This window comes from Bos indicus x Bos taurus, chromosome 18 (genome assembly GCF_003369695.1).
Source record: "Bos indicus x Bos taurus breed Angus x Brahman F1 hybrid chromosome 18, Bos_hybrid_MaternalHap_v2.0, whole genome shotgun sequence".
Taxonomy (NCBI): domain Eukaryota; kingdom Metazoa; phylum Chordata; class Mammalia; order Artiodactyla; family Bovidae; genus Bos; species Bos indicus x Bos taurus.
The window spans coordinates 30,949,944-30,963,709 of record NC_040093.1 but is presented as its reverse complement, the minus strand read 5'-3'; the positions used below and the strand labels follow the sequence as shown (position 1 = coordinate 30,963,709).

Here is a 13,766-nt window from a genome sequence, read left to right as displayed (position 1 = left end):
ATTGATACCTCACACACACACACCCCCCATAAAATTCACCCATTTAAAATGTACAGCTTGGTGGTTTTCTAACATATTCACAGAGTTGTGCAACCCTCCCCACAAGCTAAGTTTGGAACAGTTTCATCATCTCCCAGAGAAACTCTGTACTGTCGGCATTCACTCCTCACCCTCTGCTGAGCCCTAGGTAATCACCAATTTGTCGTTCATCCTGACAGATCTGAAACCCTGAACACACTGCAATGCTTACACGTTTAGTCAGCCTTTTTTTCTGACTTATGCTTGGGGAATGTGGGAAGAGAAGGAAGAATGACTTTCAGGCTTTGCCCTCACACGGCTTACAGTCAGCTGCGATAAGGCCGAGCAGCTGGTCCCAGCCCTCCCTTGCTAAGGATGTTACCTTAGGCATGTTACATAATCTCTCCGAGTTCCAGTGTCTTCATCTGTTAAGTGGGATGCTTATTTCATACCGCAGCTGTCTGGATTAGACGATGAAATGAAAAGAATCTAGTACACAGCCTGGCCCGTGGTAAAGGATTATAAATGTTAGTCATTGTTGGTGTTACATTACAAGCCCAAGAGCATAGAAAGTGTTGTGAGGCCCGAGGAGATCTAGTGGGGGGGGCGGGGGATAGCTTTGAGAGGGGTATGAGTGTGTGTGTGTGTGTGACGGGGCTCAGACAGCATGGGTGAAGCTATGTGGGTGCATTTCAGGTGGGAAGAGCAGCAGGAATAAAAGACATCTGGAGCACACACAGTGAGAAGCAAGGAGCAGGGGGTGACATGCTGGGGAGAGCCAGCCAAGGACACAAAGGCTTGGGTGGGGTGACCCTGCCGAGTTTCGGAGGTGGCAGCCTGGGAGAATTGTGACCTAGAGAGTGTGGGCAGTGATGCGCAGTAGGGAGCATGAATGTAGCTGGTGCTGGGGGGAGGATGGTTGAAAGCCCACAAGGAGGAAAGCTCAGTAGGAGGAAAGGCCAGAGATGGAAGACCTGCTGGAAGGCCCAGGGATATGAAGGTGCTTGTGTTGGAGACAGCCGGCAGCTATTCTCAGACTCTGGTGTCAGGACCACTGGGAGCTTGTCAAACACAGATTCCTGGGCCTACCCCAAGGTTCTGACTCAGCTTGTCTACGGGAGCCCAGAAATCTGTAATCTGAACCAGCTCTCCAGAAGAAGATGGCCCAGAGACCACATCCTTCAAAAATTACTAGATTAGGAAGGTTCAGAAATGAAATCCATAACTGATAGTGTAGGAAAGGGGTGCAGAGGGGCTCCTGGGCCTAGAGCTGGGTGACTAAGAATGGGGGGACTTCCAAGAAAACGGTTGGTCAGAGATGAGCAGACTGGGGGTGAGAAAGCCAGGGGAGGCAGGCATCTGGGATGCAGAAGAGCAAATGAGTCATCATCTGACCAGGCAGGATGGTGGGAATGACCTCCAGTGCCTTGAAGGAGGAAGGGTTTTGACCTGGAGGGATGAGCATGAGCATTCCAGGTGTGTGTATGTGTGTATACTCAGTCGTGTCTGATTGTGACCCCATGGACTGTAGCCCGCCAGGCTCCTCTGTCCATAGGATTTCCCAGGCAAGAATACTGGAGTGGGTTGCCATTTCCTCCTCCAGGGGATCTTCCTGACCCAGGGATCAAACCCACATCTCCTGTGTCTCCTGCATTGACAGGCAGATCCTTTACCACTGTGCCACCTGGGCATTCCAGGAACAGGGAGACATATTGCGACAAGACTTGTGATCAGGTGAGTTTTCCAGGCCTATGTAAGAGCTGGACAGGGAGGCTGTGATTATGCCTCTGGATGGCTTTGAATGCCACACTAAGGAGTTTAGAACTTATTTAGGCTAGAGGTGAGAGGTCTGGAAGGTGTAGGGTATTTGTCACCCTCGCTGTCTAGGGCAGTACTGAAGAGGGGAAGGTTTGGGGTGGAATGAGGGCAATGACTGTGGTTCTCTTAACACTAGGCCCACAGAAGCACAGAGCTCCCACTCCATTTTTGATTGGCTCGTGTTGGTAAGAAATGTGAAGCTGGCTGGCAAAGGGTCAGGGGAGGGAGGCCCATCCCCATATCATGATCTCAGTGGAAAAGGCTGCTGTGAGGACATTTTGCTGCCAGGAGAGCCACAGAACTGGGCCCCATGAGTCACTGCTCAGTCCTGCAAGCTCAGCCCACAGACCCTGCTGTGGTCAGTGGCTCAGGTTGGCTCCAGGCCCAGCCCCCAGTGTTCCCCACTAGGCCCAGTTTGTCCCCATTTCTATTTGTCTCTCTGCCATCCTGGGGCTGTGCCTCTTGCCACTCTCTGCCTCTTCTGTGGCCCTCTCCGACTGAGCCTCTGAATCTGCTTCCATTTGTGACTCTGGTTTACATCTGGCTCATAAATGGAGAGTCTCAGGAGGGCAGGGCTGGTGTGACCAGTCTCAGGCACCCCTCAATATTTATTCCAGGCCCTGTGCTAGATACAAGAAATACAGAAGTGGGCAATACATGGTCTCTGTCTTCACAAGGCTTACAATGCCCATTCTGTGCAGAGTGACTAAACCAAGGCCTGGCCCTGCCCCTGAATCTATCTGCCTGTGCCCAGGGGTGCTGGGGTCAGCTATGGCCTGTGGCTTGAGGCCTCTTGTCTTTGGCTCTGGAGGGGTACATGTGTCGGCCAGCAGGTCTAACCAGCTCTTCGGGCTCACAGGGGGCCTGGCTAGGGTGGGGGTGGGCAGACAGTGGGCAGCAGAAGGGGAGGGAGGGAGCTGGAGGCAGTGACTCAGTGGGGCGGCTCTAAAACAGCTGGGGAGGGAGCCAAGGCTGGTCCTGATGCTCGCTGAAGCTAGAGGAGGGTGGGATGAGAGGGCCTGCGGGGGGTTGGGGATGGAGCACGGTAACCCCAAGCCTCCTTACTCGCAGCCACATCCCCTGAAGAAGGAGGCTCCTGGGAGGCTGACTTGGTGCTGATGTGGCAGCTGGAACGGTGGGGAGGGGAGGATTGCTGGTGCTCCTTCTGATGCCCTGATTCTCTCCTCTGGCAGCTTCTTGAAGGAGGTGACTACCCTAGAGCCAGGGAAGCCACTGTACCCACTGCCCTCTCTCTACAAGGAACCCAGGGCCTGAATAAGGTTATGGGGCACAGTGTCTTCTTCTGGCCACATAGCCTACCTTCTTATAATCTTCCCACAAGTTTGGGGGAGTGTCAGTCCAGACCCACATGTCCCCAAAGGGACTTCACACCTCAGAGCCGAACGAATCTTACAGGTCAACTGTCCAAGTGACTTTCACCAGTTCAGGATCCTCTGACCGAGCATGAAATGAAGGGCAGGGCTCCAACACAGCCCAAGAGCTGGCAGCAAGTGGACCTCTGACATACAGGTCTTTCCTAGTTCTCAGGGGGGAATCCCAGGAGAAAGGAACGACTTTCCTTCTTTCTTTTACAGGTGAGTAAGATGAGGCTCAAGAGGCACTAAGTTGCAGGAGCTCACCTAGCAGGTAAGTGGAAGGGCACACCTGGCCCTCTGCTTTCAGAATCCTGTCCTCAGTTCCAGCCTCTTTGGCTGAATTTTGTGGCAGGGGATGTGGAGCTGGGGAGAGGGTGTATATGACAGAAGTGCCAAGAACGCAAGGGAGTGGAGAGTCCGGGCCTGGTGGATTCTGGCGAATCTGGGTCAGCACCCACTACAGAGATCCCTCCTTTCCTCTAGCCCAGACAGAGGCCCCCACGTCCCATCATGGGATCATACAAGCTGTCTCTCAGTGCCTGGGCCTGAGGACTGGAAAGGAAGATAGGGGCTGCAATGGAAGGGCCCCTCCCTCCATGAAGATACCCCTACTGGCTGCCAGCAGCACCAAGTAGCTAGTCTGGGCTTCCGGAGTCTCTCTTCCTAGGGGTCTCCAGGCTGACAGAACGCTCCTTGTTTTGCCCAGGGAGGCTGGGGCTGTACTCCCCCCCATCCTGAGTGCATTCAAGAGCAGAAGCCTCCCCGCCTCGCTCCGCCAGCCCCCTCCCTCACTCCCAGGCGGACCCCTGGCTCACTCACCCTCGCGCACCTACGCCGCCTTCCCAGCGGGGGAGCGCTTCTGGCGCGCAGAGCAGGCCAGGGGAGTGGGCGCCGTGGGAAGGCCGCTGGTCGTTGCCCCTACCGGCGGGCTGAGAAGCCAAGTCAAAGTCAGCTGGAAGCCCCGGGGGTGAAGCCGAGTCGTCCCGGCCCGCGGAGGGCGAGGGGGCGGCTCGGCAGGGGGCGCTGCGAGAGCCGGCGTCTCGGCGCTCTCCGGCCGGCTGGGGCTCGGGCGGCTGCCGTCGGGCCCGGCGGGGTGGGCGGTGGCTGCGTCCTCCGGCCCCCAGGGGGCGGTGCGGCGCCGCCGGGTTCCCTGCTGCGCCCGTGCCGCCCCCGCGGTCTGGAGGCTGCGCGCAGTAGCAGTCGTCGAGGCAGCGGTGCGGTACGTTCGAGGACTCCGGCTGCCTGGCGTCCTGGGTTTGCGGTTCCCCGTCGGCGCGTCCTGGGGCTGTGAGCGTGACCCGGGGGCGGGCGGGGGAACGGGCGCGCGAGCCCATGGCGAGGCCGAGGTCGGCCGGGCCGCCTTGAGCGCGAGCACGAGGCGGCGCCCCGCCCTCGTCGTGAGCGTTGCACCCGCGCAGGCCGCCCCCCAGCGTGGGGCCCTCCGGGCGAAAGCCCACGGGAGCGTGGCACCGCCGGTCCCGAGCTGGACGGAGAGATCCCAGCCTTTCTCCCTTCTCCTCAGGCCTCAACTGCGACAGCCGCTGTGCTCCCGGTGCCGGGCACCAAGACTGGTGCCTCCTACGGCCTAGTGCCTTCTGCCTGCCTCACCCGCCGAGCTCTACCCGGCCATCTTCGACGTCTTTCCTGGATGAGCTGAGGTCTTAGTTCACACCGAGGGCTTAGCTCCTCTCCCTTTTGCTTGGAGCAGGCCCACGCTTAAGGAAGGGGTGATGGAAGGGCCCCTGGAGGATGGGGATGAGTCTCCAGAGTCCCAGGGCCATGCCACCGACTGGAGATTTGCTGTGTGCAGTTTCAGAGATGCCTGGGATGAGGGGGAACCTGCTCCCCAGATGCAGGCTAAGAACCCCCATCCTCCAAGCCCACCAGCAGGGGCAGCCCAGGGGGAGGAGCTCCAGGGCAGCCCTCTGCCTGGTGAACTTCAGTCACCCACAGGACAGATGGTTGCAGATGAGTCGGGGCATGGCCAGAAGGGCACATTAAGAGGATCTTCTGTCCACATGAAGGAACCAGCCTCCTCTGGAGTGAAGATCCTCCTAAGTCCAATGTCTTCCCACCTTAGTCTGGCACAGGGTGAGAATGACAGCCAAGGAGGAGACTTGGCAGGGGACTCAGTTTCAGGCAGGGTCATGCCAGTCCGCTTGGACCCTGAAGTGTTGGACAGTGACCCTGTGAACCATGGAGGTCTTTTATCTGAGACATCGTCAGAGCTACTGGAGGCAGGTAACGAAGGCTGGGCCAGGGAAGTCTTGGGAGGGAAGAAGGGAGGGTACCTGAAGGTGGGGAGGCTTCTGATCCTACTCAGGCTAAAGCCCAGGTGCAAATAGGGGGTCTCTGGGTAGATTGCCCAGTGTAGACCCAAGCGGTTTTCCTCGCCAAGACTCCCACAGATCCAGACTCTTGAAGTCCACTGACTACCTCCTGGCCCAAGACATTGCCTGGGAGCTACTTGCCAGTGGCATGGCTGCCCTGCCAGGTAGCTAGCTGGGAGACACTAAAGGCGGTACAGGTGGGGTGGGTTGATTGAGCAGATGTTCACTGCCTTTTCCCCCACAGGGACTCGAGATGTAGAAGGCCGGGCAGTGCTGCTTCTGTGTGCCCATAACTCAGCTTGGAATCACCCCAAGTGCAACAGCCATGAGCTCGTCCGCCTCCTGCTCTACTTGCAAAGCATCCCCAGGTTGGGGGAGGAGGTTGGGGGACAGAACCTGAGCCAGGAGATGGTAGGGTTGGGGAAATAGATACTCAACAAAAGCCTGCTCCTTTAGGCCCAAAGTACAGACCTTGGGACTGACCGTGCTAGTGGACGCCCGGATTTGTTCCCCAAGCTCTTCCATATTCTGGGGGCTCAGCCAACTGCAAGTGAGTACAGGATTGTAGCTCCCTTCTTCCCCCTAGCCATTCCTTTCGTGTAGGGTCGGGATCAGGCCTGAGCTCAGATTCTTTGCAGGAAGCAGTCCCAGGATCAGTGCACCGTGTGCTGCTGGTGGGAAAGCTGCCGGAGGAAGTGCCTGCAGGGCTTCAGGTACTGAGCCATTTTGGTCAGGGTGGAGATGGGGTGAGTCCCCACCAGGCCCGAGTCCACTACACCTTTTTCTGCAGATAGAGCATCTATCCTCTCACCAAAGCCTGCTGACCCACATCTCCACCTCAGAGTTGCTCACTTCACTAGGAGGAGGCCTGCCTTACTGTCACCAAGCTTGGCTGGACTTCCGGATGGTCAGTACACTGGGTGGGGCATTGGGTGGATGGGCAGGCAATATGGTTAGCAGAGGAGCTCCCCCTGGGCTGGCTTGGGCAGTGCATAGCTGGCTGCAGTGGCCTAGGATCCAAGATGCCTGGGACCAGCCCTGTGCTCTGTGCTGGTCATGCCTGCCTCTGTTCACAGCGTCTGGAAGCCCTCCTGCAGAGCTGCCAGGTGGTTTGTGCCCTGCTTCAGGGAGCCATTGAGAGCATGAAGGCTGTGCCTCAGCCTGTGGAGTCTGGGGTGAGTGTCCCCTCTTGACACCTCCCCAAATTCTCCCTATCTTTCTTCCCCTTCTCCCACATGCGCCTCTACCACCCGTTTCTCTTAATCATAGGAAGTCGGTCAACTGCTGCAGCAGGCACGGGTCCTGATGAAGCATGTGCTAGACTCTCCACGGTTGGCATGGCTACAATGCCAGGGAGCCTTGGAGCTGACATGGCTAAAGCAAGAGGTCCCAGAGGTGACCCTGAGCCCAGACTACAGGTAGGTACAAGCCCAGGTCTTGCCCCAGCCCATTATATCTCATGCCAAGGACTCAGTGTCTGGCCCAGACCAGCCAGGATTATGGTCCCAGGACAGGGTCAAGTGGAGCTAGGCACCTGGAAGGGGCACTAAGACATGTACCATGCACCAGGTCAGCAGTGGACGAGGTTGAGGAGCTGTATGGCCGCGTGGATGGATTGTTGCACCAACTGACACTGCAGGGTAACCGCCGAATACAAGCACTGGAGTTGGTCCAGACGCTGGAGGCCCAGGAGGGCGAGCTGCACCAGGTGGGAGCTATCCACCCTGGTGGGCCCCACCTCTAATCTTAAGCATCACCCCCACCCCATAGCAACTCTCCTTTCCTTGTTTGTACTCCTCCAGATGGAAGTGTGGCTTCAGCAGGTGGGCTGGCCAGCACTTGAGGAGCCCAGGGAGCCTTCACTAGACGTGCTGCTTCAGGCCCAAGGCCCTTTTCGGGAGCTGGACCAGATTGCTCAGGTGAGTTTGGTTACTTGTTCCTCGTGTAGGTATTGGAGCACTTTGCCAGAAACTTGGAATGCAAAGTGGGTGAAAGTAAATCTAGTCTTTATTCTCTTGGAAATTACAGTGAAGCGGAGGAGATCAGTTGTAACCAAAGATTGAAAGTCATGTGTATGTTCTTTTTTGGAGAAGGGAATGGCAACCCACTCCAGTATTCTTGCCTGGAGAATCCCATGGACAGGGGAGCCTGGCAAACTACCATCCATGAGGTTGCAGAGTTGGACATGACTGTGCGACTGAGCACATTTGTTCTCTGTGTGCAAAAGTTCTAGAGACAAGCAATACAGGTATTTCTATCTGAGTGTATGATAAAGTCCTGAACGAGGAGGGGTATTGGGCAAACTCTCTTGAGATAGTGACTTTGATCTGAGATCTGAAGGATAGGTTGACGTTAACCAGGCAGAAGAGGGTTAGAGAAAAGACATGTTTCAGACTGAGGAAGCAAAAAGCATGTACAAAGGTCCTGTGATAGGAGGGAGCGTGGCTTGCCTGAGGAACCATCAGAAAGTCAGCGAGGATGAAATACAGTGCAGAAGAGGGAGGGAGAGTAGGGTGAGATGAGGTAAAATGAGGCTGGAAGAATGGCCAGTGGCCGGGAACTGGTCCTGTAACGGAGTACAATTTAAGCAGGAAGATCGTACAATCACATCTGTATTCTAGAAAGATTACCATAGTTCCTGGGTAGACAGTGATTTGGTGGATGGACATGCAGAGTCCATTGAAGAGGCACTTGTAGTGGTCCAGGTGGGAATGATGCTTACTCTGGCCAGGATGGTGGCAGAGGAGATAACATTTGAGAAGTTGATGGGATTCAGTGGTGGATACATGTGAAGCTGTGAGAAGGAGAAGTGTTTACAAAGGTGAATAGGTACTGTTTCCTGAGAGACAGACCTTCTGGGGGAAAGGGCATTCATCTGTCCAGCCTTGGATGTACTTTGGAAATGACCATGAGGGAAGGAGAGGGAGCACTGAGTGTAGAGGCTTATTTCGTGGTTGTAGGTGTATGGGTGGTATTTGAAGTGTATGTGCACATGATTGCCTGAGAGAGAGTGGGCCGTCTTCAGGAACACCAGGGTTTAACAACTGAGCTAAGGGATGGGGGATCAGGAGGGGGGAAGCATTAGAGAAAGCCAAGGAGAATCAGGGAGTGGGGAGAGGTCAGGGGAGCTAGAGGAGAGAGGTTTGGTACTACTGAATGGTAAGAGTCAGAGGAAGCCTGAGAAGTGCTGGGGATGGGGAGTGAAGTGGGGTTGCAGAAGGCCAACATAGTTAACAAGTAATGATGAAAATAATGGTTTCTCCAGGGAGTTTCGCTGTGGAGAGGAGAACAGAGAGAGGGGGTTGGGGGAGGGGTTGCGGAGGTCTGGTCTTCACAGAAGTGACTTGATGATGCCTGCAGACATCCATGGAAAAGACCTGGGCTCAGCAACTGCAATGCCAGGCCTAGGCTTGCTGATTCCAGGCTCTGTCTCCAGGAACAGGTCAGGCGAGGGGAGAAATGTCTGCAGCCACTGGTTGGCTGTGATGCGGCCGAACTGGGCCCCTTTGGGGCCCGCTTTCTGACCCTGCAAACCCAGCTGGCCGACTTCTCTAGGGCTTTGGCCCAGCGGCGGCAGCGACTGGCAGATGCTGAGAGACTCTTGCAGTTCTTCAAGCAGGTGCGTGAGGGGTCCTGTCCCTGGTTCCAGGTGGTCAGAGAAGTCAGAGGGGTGGCTGCTTAGTGCTACGGCAGCCTGAGCTTTGAAGGATATTGTGCCTGTTTTCTCTCCCTGTTTTCAGTCCGATGCCCAAATCTACTGGGGATGTAGCCTGGGGCCACCGTTCTGTGGGGCTGGGGGGAGATAGAGGAGAAGGCTCAGCAGTCTTGGGGAGATCCTTCCTCAGTGCCCATCTGGCCTTGGTGTTGCAGGCCTTGACCTGGGCCGAGGAGGGGCGGCAAGTGTTGGCAGAGCTGGAACAGGAGCACCCAGGGGTTGTGCTGCAGCGGCTGCAGCTGCATTGGACCAAGTACCCGGACTTGCCTCCTGCCCACTTCCGAAAGATGTGGGCTTTAGCCACAGGGCTGGGATCTGAGGCCATTCGCCATGAGTGCCGCGGGGCCTGGGCGCAGTGCCAGGACACCTGGCTGGCCCTGGATCAGAAGTTAGAAGCTGCTCTGAAGTCACCCCCAACGGGTAGCACAGCTAGCCTGTGTGTCAGCCGGGTCCCAGCGGTACCGGCTGTCCCTCCCCTGAGGAAAGCCTATAGCCTTGATCGGAATCTGGGATTGAGTCTTAGAGAACCTGCCCACCAGTGCCACCATGAGGCCATTGTACCTGCCTGCCACAGACCAGAGGCTGGAGGTGGTGCCCAGTCAGGGTCATGCCCCACCGTGCCTCCTCCAGGGAGCTGTGACCCCAGGAGCCCCAACAGGTACAGAGAGTGGGCAGGGCAGGTTGGGCGGTGGCAGGGCGGATGTCTCAGGTCCTGACTCCACCTCCCTGGTAGACTTCAGCTGGTGCTGGCGGAGATGGTGGCTACGGAGCGGGAGTATGTCCGTGCCCTGGACTACACCATGGAGAACTACTTCCCTGAGCTGGATCGCCCTGATGTGCCCCAGGGCCTCCGTGGCCAGCGTGCCCAACTCTTTGGCAACCTGGAGAAGCTGTGGGACTTCCACCGCCATTTTTTCTTGCGTGAGCTGGAGGCCTGTACCCAGCACCCGCCCCGGGTGGCCTATGCCTTCCTGCGCCATGTAAGCCCCACAGGCCACGCGACCCCTGGCTGATCCTGCAACACTCAACAGCGAGCTACTGGGTCTGGCCTTGGTGTCAGGTCCTGTGATGGGTACAGCTATGAGCAGGACCAACTGGCCCCTGTTCTCCAGGGTGCTTTTAGTTTAGCAGAGGAGATGTGAGTGTGAAATAGATAATTCCAGATTATAATTGGGATTAGAAAAAAATCCAGATAGGTGATAGTGAGTTACCAGTGAGGCAGGGGTACCCCCTTTAGAGAGAACAGTTAGAGGCATCTTAAGAGAAGCTGATGTTTGAGCTAAGGCCAGAGGGAGGGGCTGTAGTCAGAGCATTCCATTCAGAGGAAAGATCAAGTACAACGTGCTGGGCAGGAAAGTGGCCCAGTGGTTGAGAAGGAGACGGGTCAGTGTAGCTTAGTGTTGTGAGCAGGGGAAGGGTCGTCTGAGGTGAGATGAGACCAGAGCAGAGCTCTTGGGGCTGTGGGAGTGGCAGGGCTGTGTGCAGGACTTCCTCCCCAGAGCCCTGTAGGCAGGCCCCTCCCTGCACAGCGCCTGTTCCTGCCAGATCACCCGTCACTCCAAGCAGGGCAGGTAGGATCTGTCGGTGGGAGGCTTCCTGGGAACACATTGGCCATTTGGGCCTCCCGAGCTGAGAGTGGTCTGACCCCCTTGGATGCTGGCCCATTGGCACCTGGTCAAGCTGTGTATCTTTGCAGAGGGTGCAGTTTGGGATGTACGCACTCTACAGCAAGAATAAACCGCGCTCCGATGCCCTGATGACCAGCTATGGTCACGTCTTCTTCAGGGTGGGTGAGCCTGAGATTGTAGTGGGAGGAGGGATGGAGCAAACAATGGGAAGCTCCCTGACGGTGTCTGATGCACCCGGCAGGACAAGCAGCAGGCACTGGGGGACCACTTGGACTTGGCCTCCTACCTGCTGAAGCCCATCCAGCGCATGAGCAAGTATGCGCTGCTGCTGCAGGAGCTGGCACGGGCCTGCGGGGGACCCGCACAGGAGCTGAGTGCCCTGCGGGCTGCCCAGAGCCTCGTGCACTTCCAGCTGCGACACGGCAATGACTTGCTAGCCATGGATGCCATCCAGGGCTGTGACGTGAGTCTTGGCAGGCCATGGTGGCCAGGGGGCAGTGGGTGTGAAGGGAGGGGGCAGAAGAGGCCAGGCACCCACCAGGCCCCCACTTGGCAGGTCAACCTCAAGGAACAGGGCCAGTTGGTCCGGCAGGATGAGTTCACAGTCCGCTGTGGGCGCCACAAATCCCTGCGTCGCATTTTCCTCTTTGAGGAGCTGTTGCTCTTCAGCAAGCCTCGCCGAGGACCCACAGGCATTGACATGTTTACCTACAAGCGCTCCTTCAAGGTAGGCCCAACCCGGCCCCTCCCCGTACCTCCAGCGCCCCTACCCTACAGCCTCACTGAGCTCCTCTCCTGGCCACACAGATGGCAGACCTTGGCCTCACTGAGTGCTGTGGGGACAACAACTTGCGCTTTGAGATCTGGTTTCGCCGTCGCAAGGCTAGGGACACCTTTGTGCTACAAGCTGCCAGCTTGGCCACCAAGCAGGCCTGGACAGCTGACATCTCCCGCCTGCTCTGGAGGCAGGCCGTCCACAACAAGGGTGGGTGTCTGCCCCATTTCATCCCACGATCCCCTCCTTGGAGAGCTTACATTGTCCCAGAGGGGTCCCAGCGAGGGCCTCAGGAACTGGAAACACTGGGGAGGGTGGAAAAGGTCCAGCAGCAACAGCCAGCACAGGAGAAAGAACTCAAGTCAGGCAGTCCTGATGTCACCATCTCAGGCTGAGGACATGTAAACCTCTTAGTGTTTGGTGCACAGGACAGTCCCCAGGCTATAGGTGTCCAGGAGAGACTTGTATGAGGAGGAGGAGTGATAAAGGGCCGGGCTGATGTCCAGACACCCACTTTCCACCCAGAGGTGCGCATGGCTGAGATGGTGTCTATGGGTGTGGGGAACAAGGCCTTCCGGGACATCGCACCCAGCGAAGAAGCTATCAACGACCGCACCGTCAACTATATCCTGAAGTGCCAAGGTAGCAGACAGGCTGCGGGGGTGGGGTGGGGAGAGCTGCTCAGGGAGCGGTGTGGGCCTCTGGCAGCCCTAGCCTGCACTCCCCTCAGGACCTCGGCCCAGCTGGGCTCTGGCCTGACCCAACCGGACTCTCTCATGCAGCAGTTCGCTCTCGGGCCTCCATTGCTGTGGCTCCTCTTGACTCTGACAGCCCCTACCTGGGGGCCTCAGGCACCCTTCCTGGAGATCCTGCCTCTTGCTCTGTACTGGGGTCCCTCAACCTGCATCTGCACAGAGACCCAGCTCTTCTGGGGTTCCGCTGGCCCCTGTATTCCACCAGTTTCCCAGAGGAAGCAGCACTGGAGACTGATGCCGAACTGGGCAGCCAGCCATCTTTGAGTAGGTTTCTGGGCTTTCCCAGAGGCAGGAGGGCATGGCTTGGGATCTGGGCCTCCCCTTCTGACAGCTCACCTGGACTCTATTCCCAGCTCCTGAGGACTCAGAGGTTTCCTCCCAATGCCCATCAGCCAGTGGCTCCAGTGGCTCAGACAGCAGCTGTGTGTCAGGGCAGATCCTGGGCAAGGGCCTGGAGGACTTGTCCTACGTGAGTGTCATTTTGCCTCGTACCTACCAGCACTTTCTCAGCTCTACCTGGGCCTATGGTACCCTTGTCTTTAGGTGGAAATGAGGGTGGTGGGACAGAGCCATTCCTTAGAGACCCCACCTGGATCCTGAGCCAGGGAAATATATGTTCATACTTGGCTTTGTACCACAGGTCTGAGCCTGGGCTTGAAGGTGGGCAGTGGATCCAGGAGTCTTTAGATCCAAGGAGCATCATCTCCCTGGAGATCTGCTGTGACCAGGCCATGGGCAGCACCTGGGTCACCTCCAGCCCATATGCACAGTGCTGTCAACCACCCATTCTGATGTCTGTGTCCATTGGACAGATCGGCAGTGACCTCTCCAGGGGATTCTGGCAGCAGAGCCTAAATAAGCACCCTCATTTTGGGTTCCTGGCCCATGTCCCCTTCAGTCCCCATCTTCTTCTCTCACCCAGAGCAGAAGGTGGATGTTTCTATGCTGTAGGCTAGTGGGATGTTGAGTGGCTCTGGTAGTGACTAAGCTGCCCCACCCTTCAGGAGGAACAGAGGTGGGTTCCTCGCCACTGCTTCCCAACTCCAGGTCTCAAAGCCAGGCTCATCCCTACTGGACTCTTCCTCTTGCCTGCCCTAGCTCCCCAGTCCAGTTTGGTTACATGGACTCAGAGGTTTTTGAATAGCTTTCAGTTAGAGTTGTATAAGATCATTTCACTGGTTGTAAGGTCTTTGGTTCTCAGAGATGGAGTCCAGACCCTTGACTTGTGATTTATCCTTTATTTGTTTATAATAAAAAATAAACTGATAATGCACCCTTCGGTGGAGACATCCCTGGTTAAAATGCATCTTGGCAATGGGATGGGTGGGATGTGGGGGCAGCATATCTCCCC

General features: G+C 56.8%; 1 protein-coding gene across 3 annotated transcripts; it reads left to right on the top strand.

The window, feature by feature from the left end:
• Positions 1-4,359: 4,359 nt before the first annotated feature.
• On the top strand, positions 4,360-13,693 carry PLEKHG4 (pleckstrin homology and RhoGEF domain containing G4). Of its 3 annotated transcripts, none has more exons than XM_027516278.1 (22): positions 4,360-4,431; positions 4,735-5,453; positions 5,611-5,706; positions 5,787-5,910; positions 5,999-6,092; positions 6,181-6,255; positions 6,333-6,449; positions 6,619-6,717; positions 6,812-6,960; positions 7,112-7,250; positions 7,345-7,461; positions 8,979-9,161; positions 9,413-9,915; positions 9,991-10,237; positions 10,954-11,043; positions 11,127-11,348; positions 11,442-11,612; positions 11,693-11,870; positions 12,186-12,302; positions 12,443-12,679; positions 12,769-12,884; positions 13,056-13,693. In XM_027516278.1, exons 2-22 carry the CDS (start codon positions 4,943-4,945, stop codon positions 13,059-13,061), a joined length of 3,591 nt encoding a protein of 1,196 aa, XP_027372079.1. In that variant the 5' UTR covers positions 4,360-4,431; positions 4,735-4,942; the 3' UTR covers positions 13,062-13,693. The 3 variants fall into 3 exon arrangements, with proteins under 3 accessions (XP_027372079.1, XP_027372081.1, XP_027372080.1); XM_027516280.1 differs by having other exon boundaries at positions 4,385-4,431; positions 12,446-12,679; XM_027516279.1 differs by lacking the exon at positions 4,360-4,431 and having other exon boundaries at positions 4,580-5,453.
• Positions 13,694-13,766: the final 73 nt, after the last annotated feature.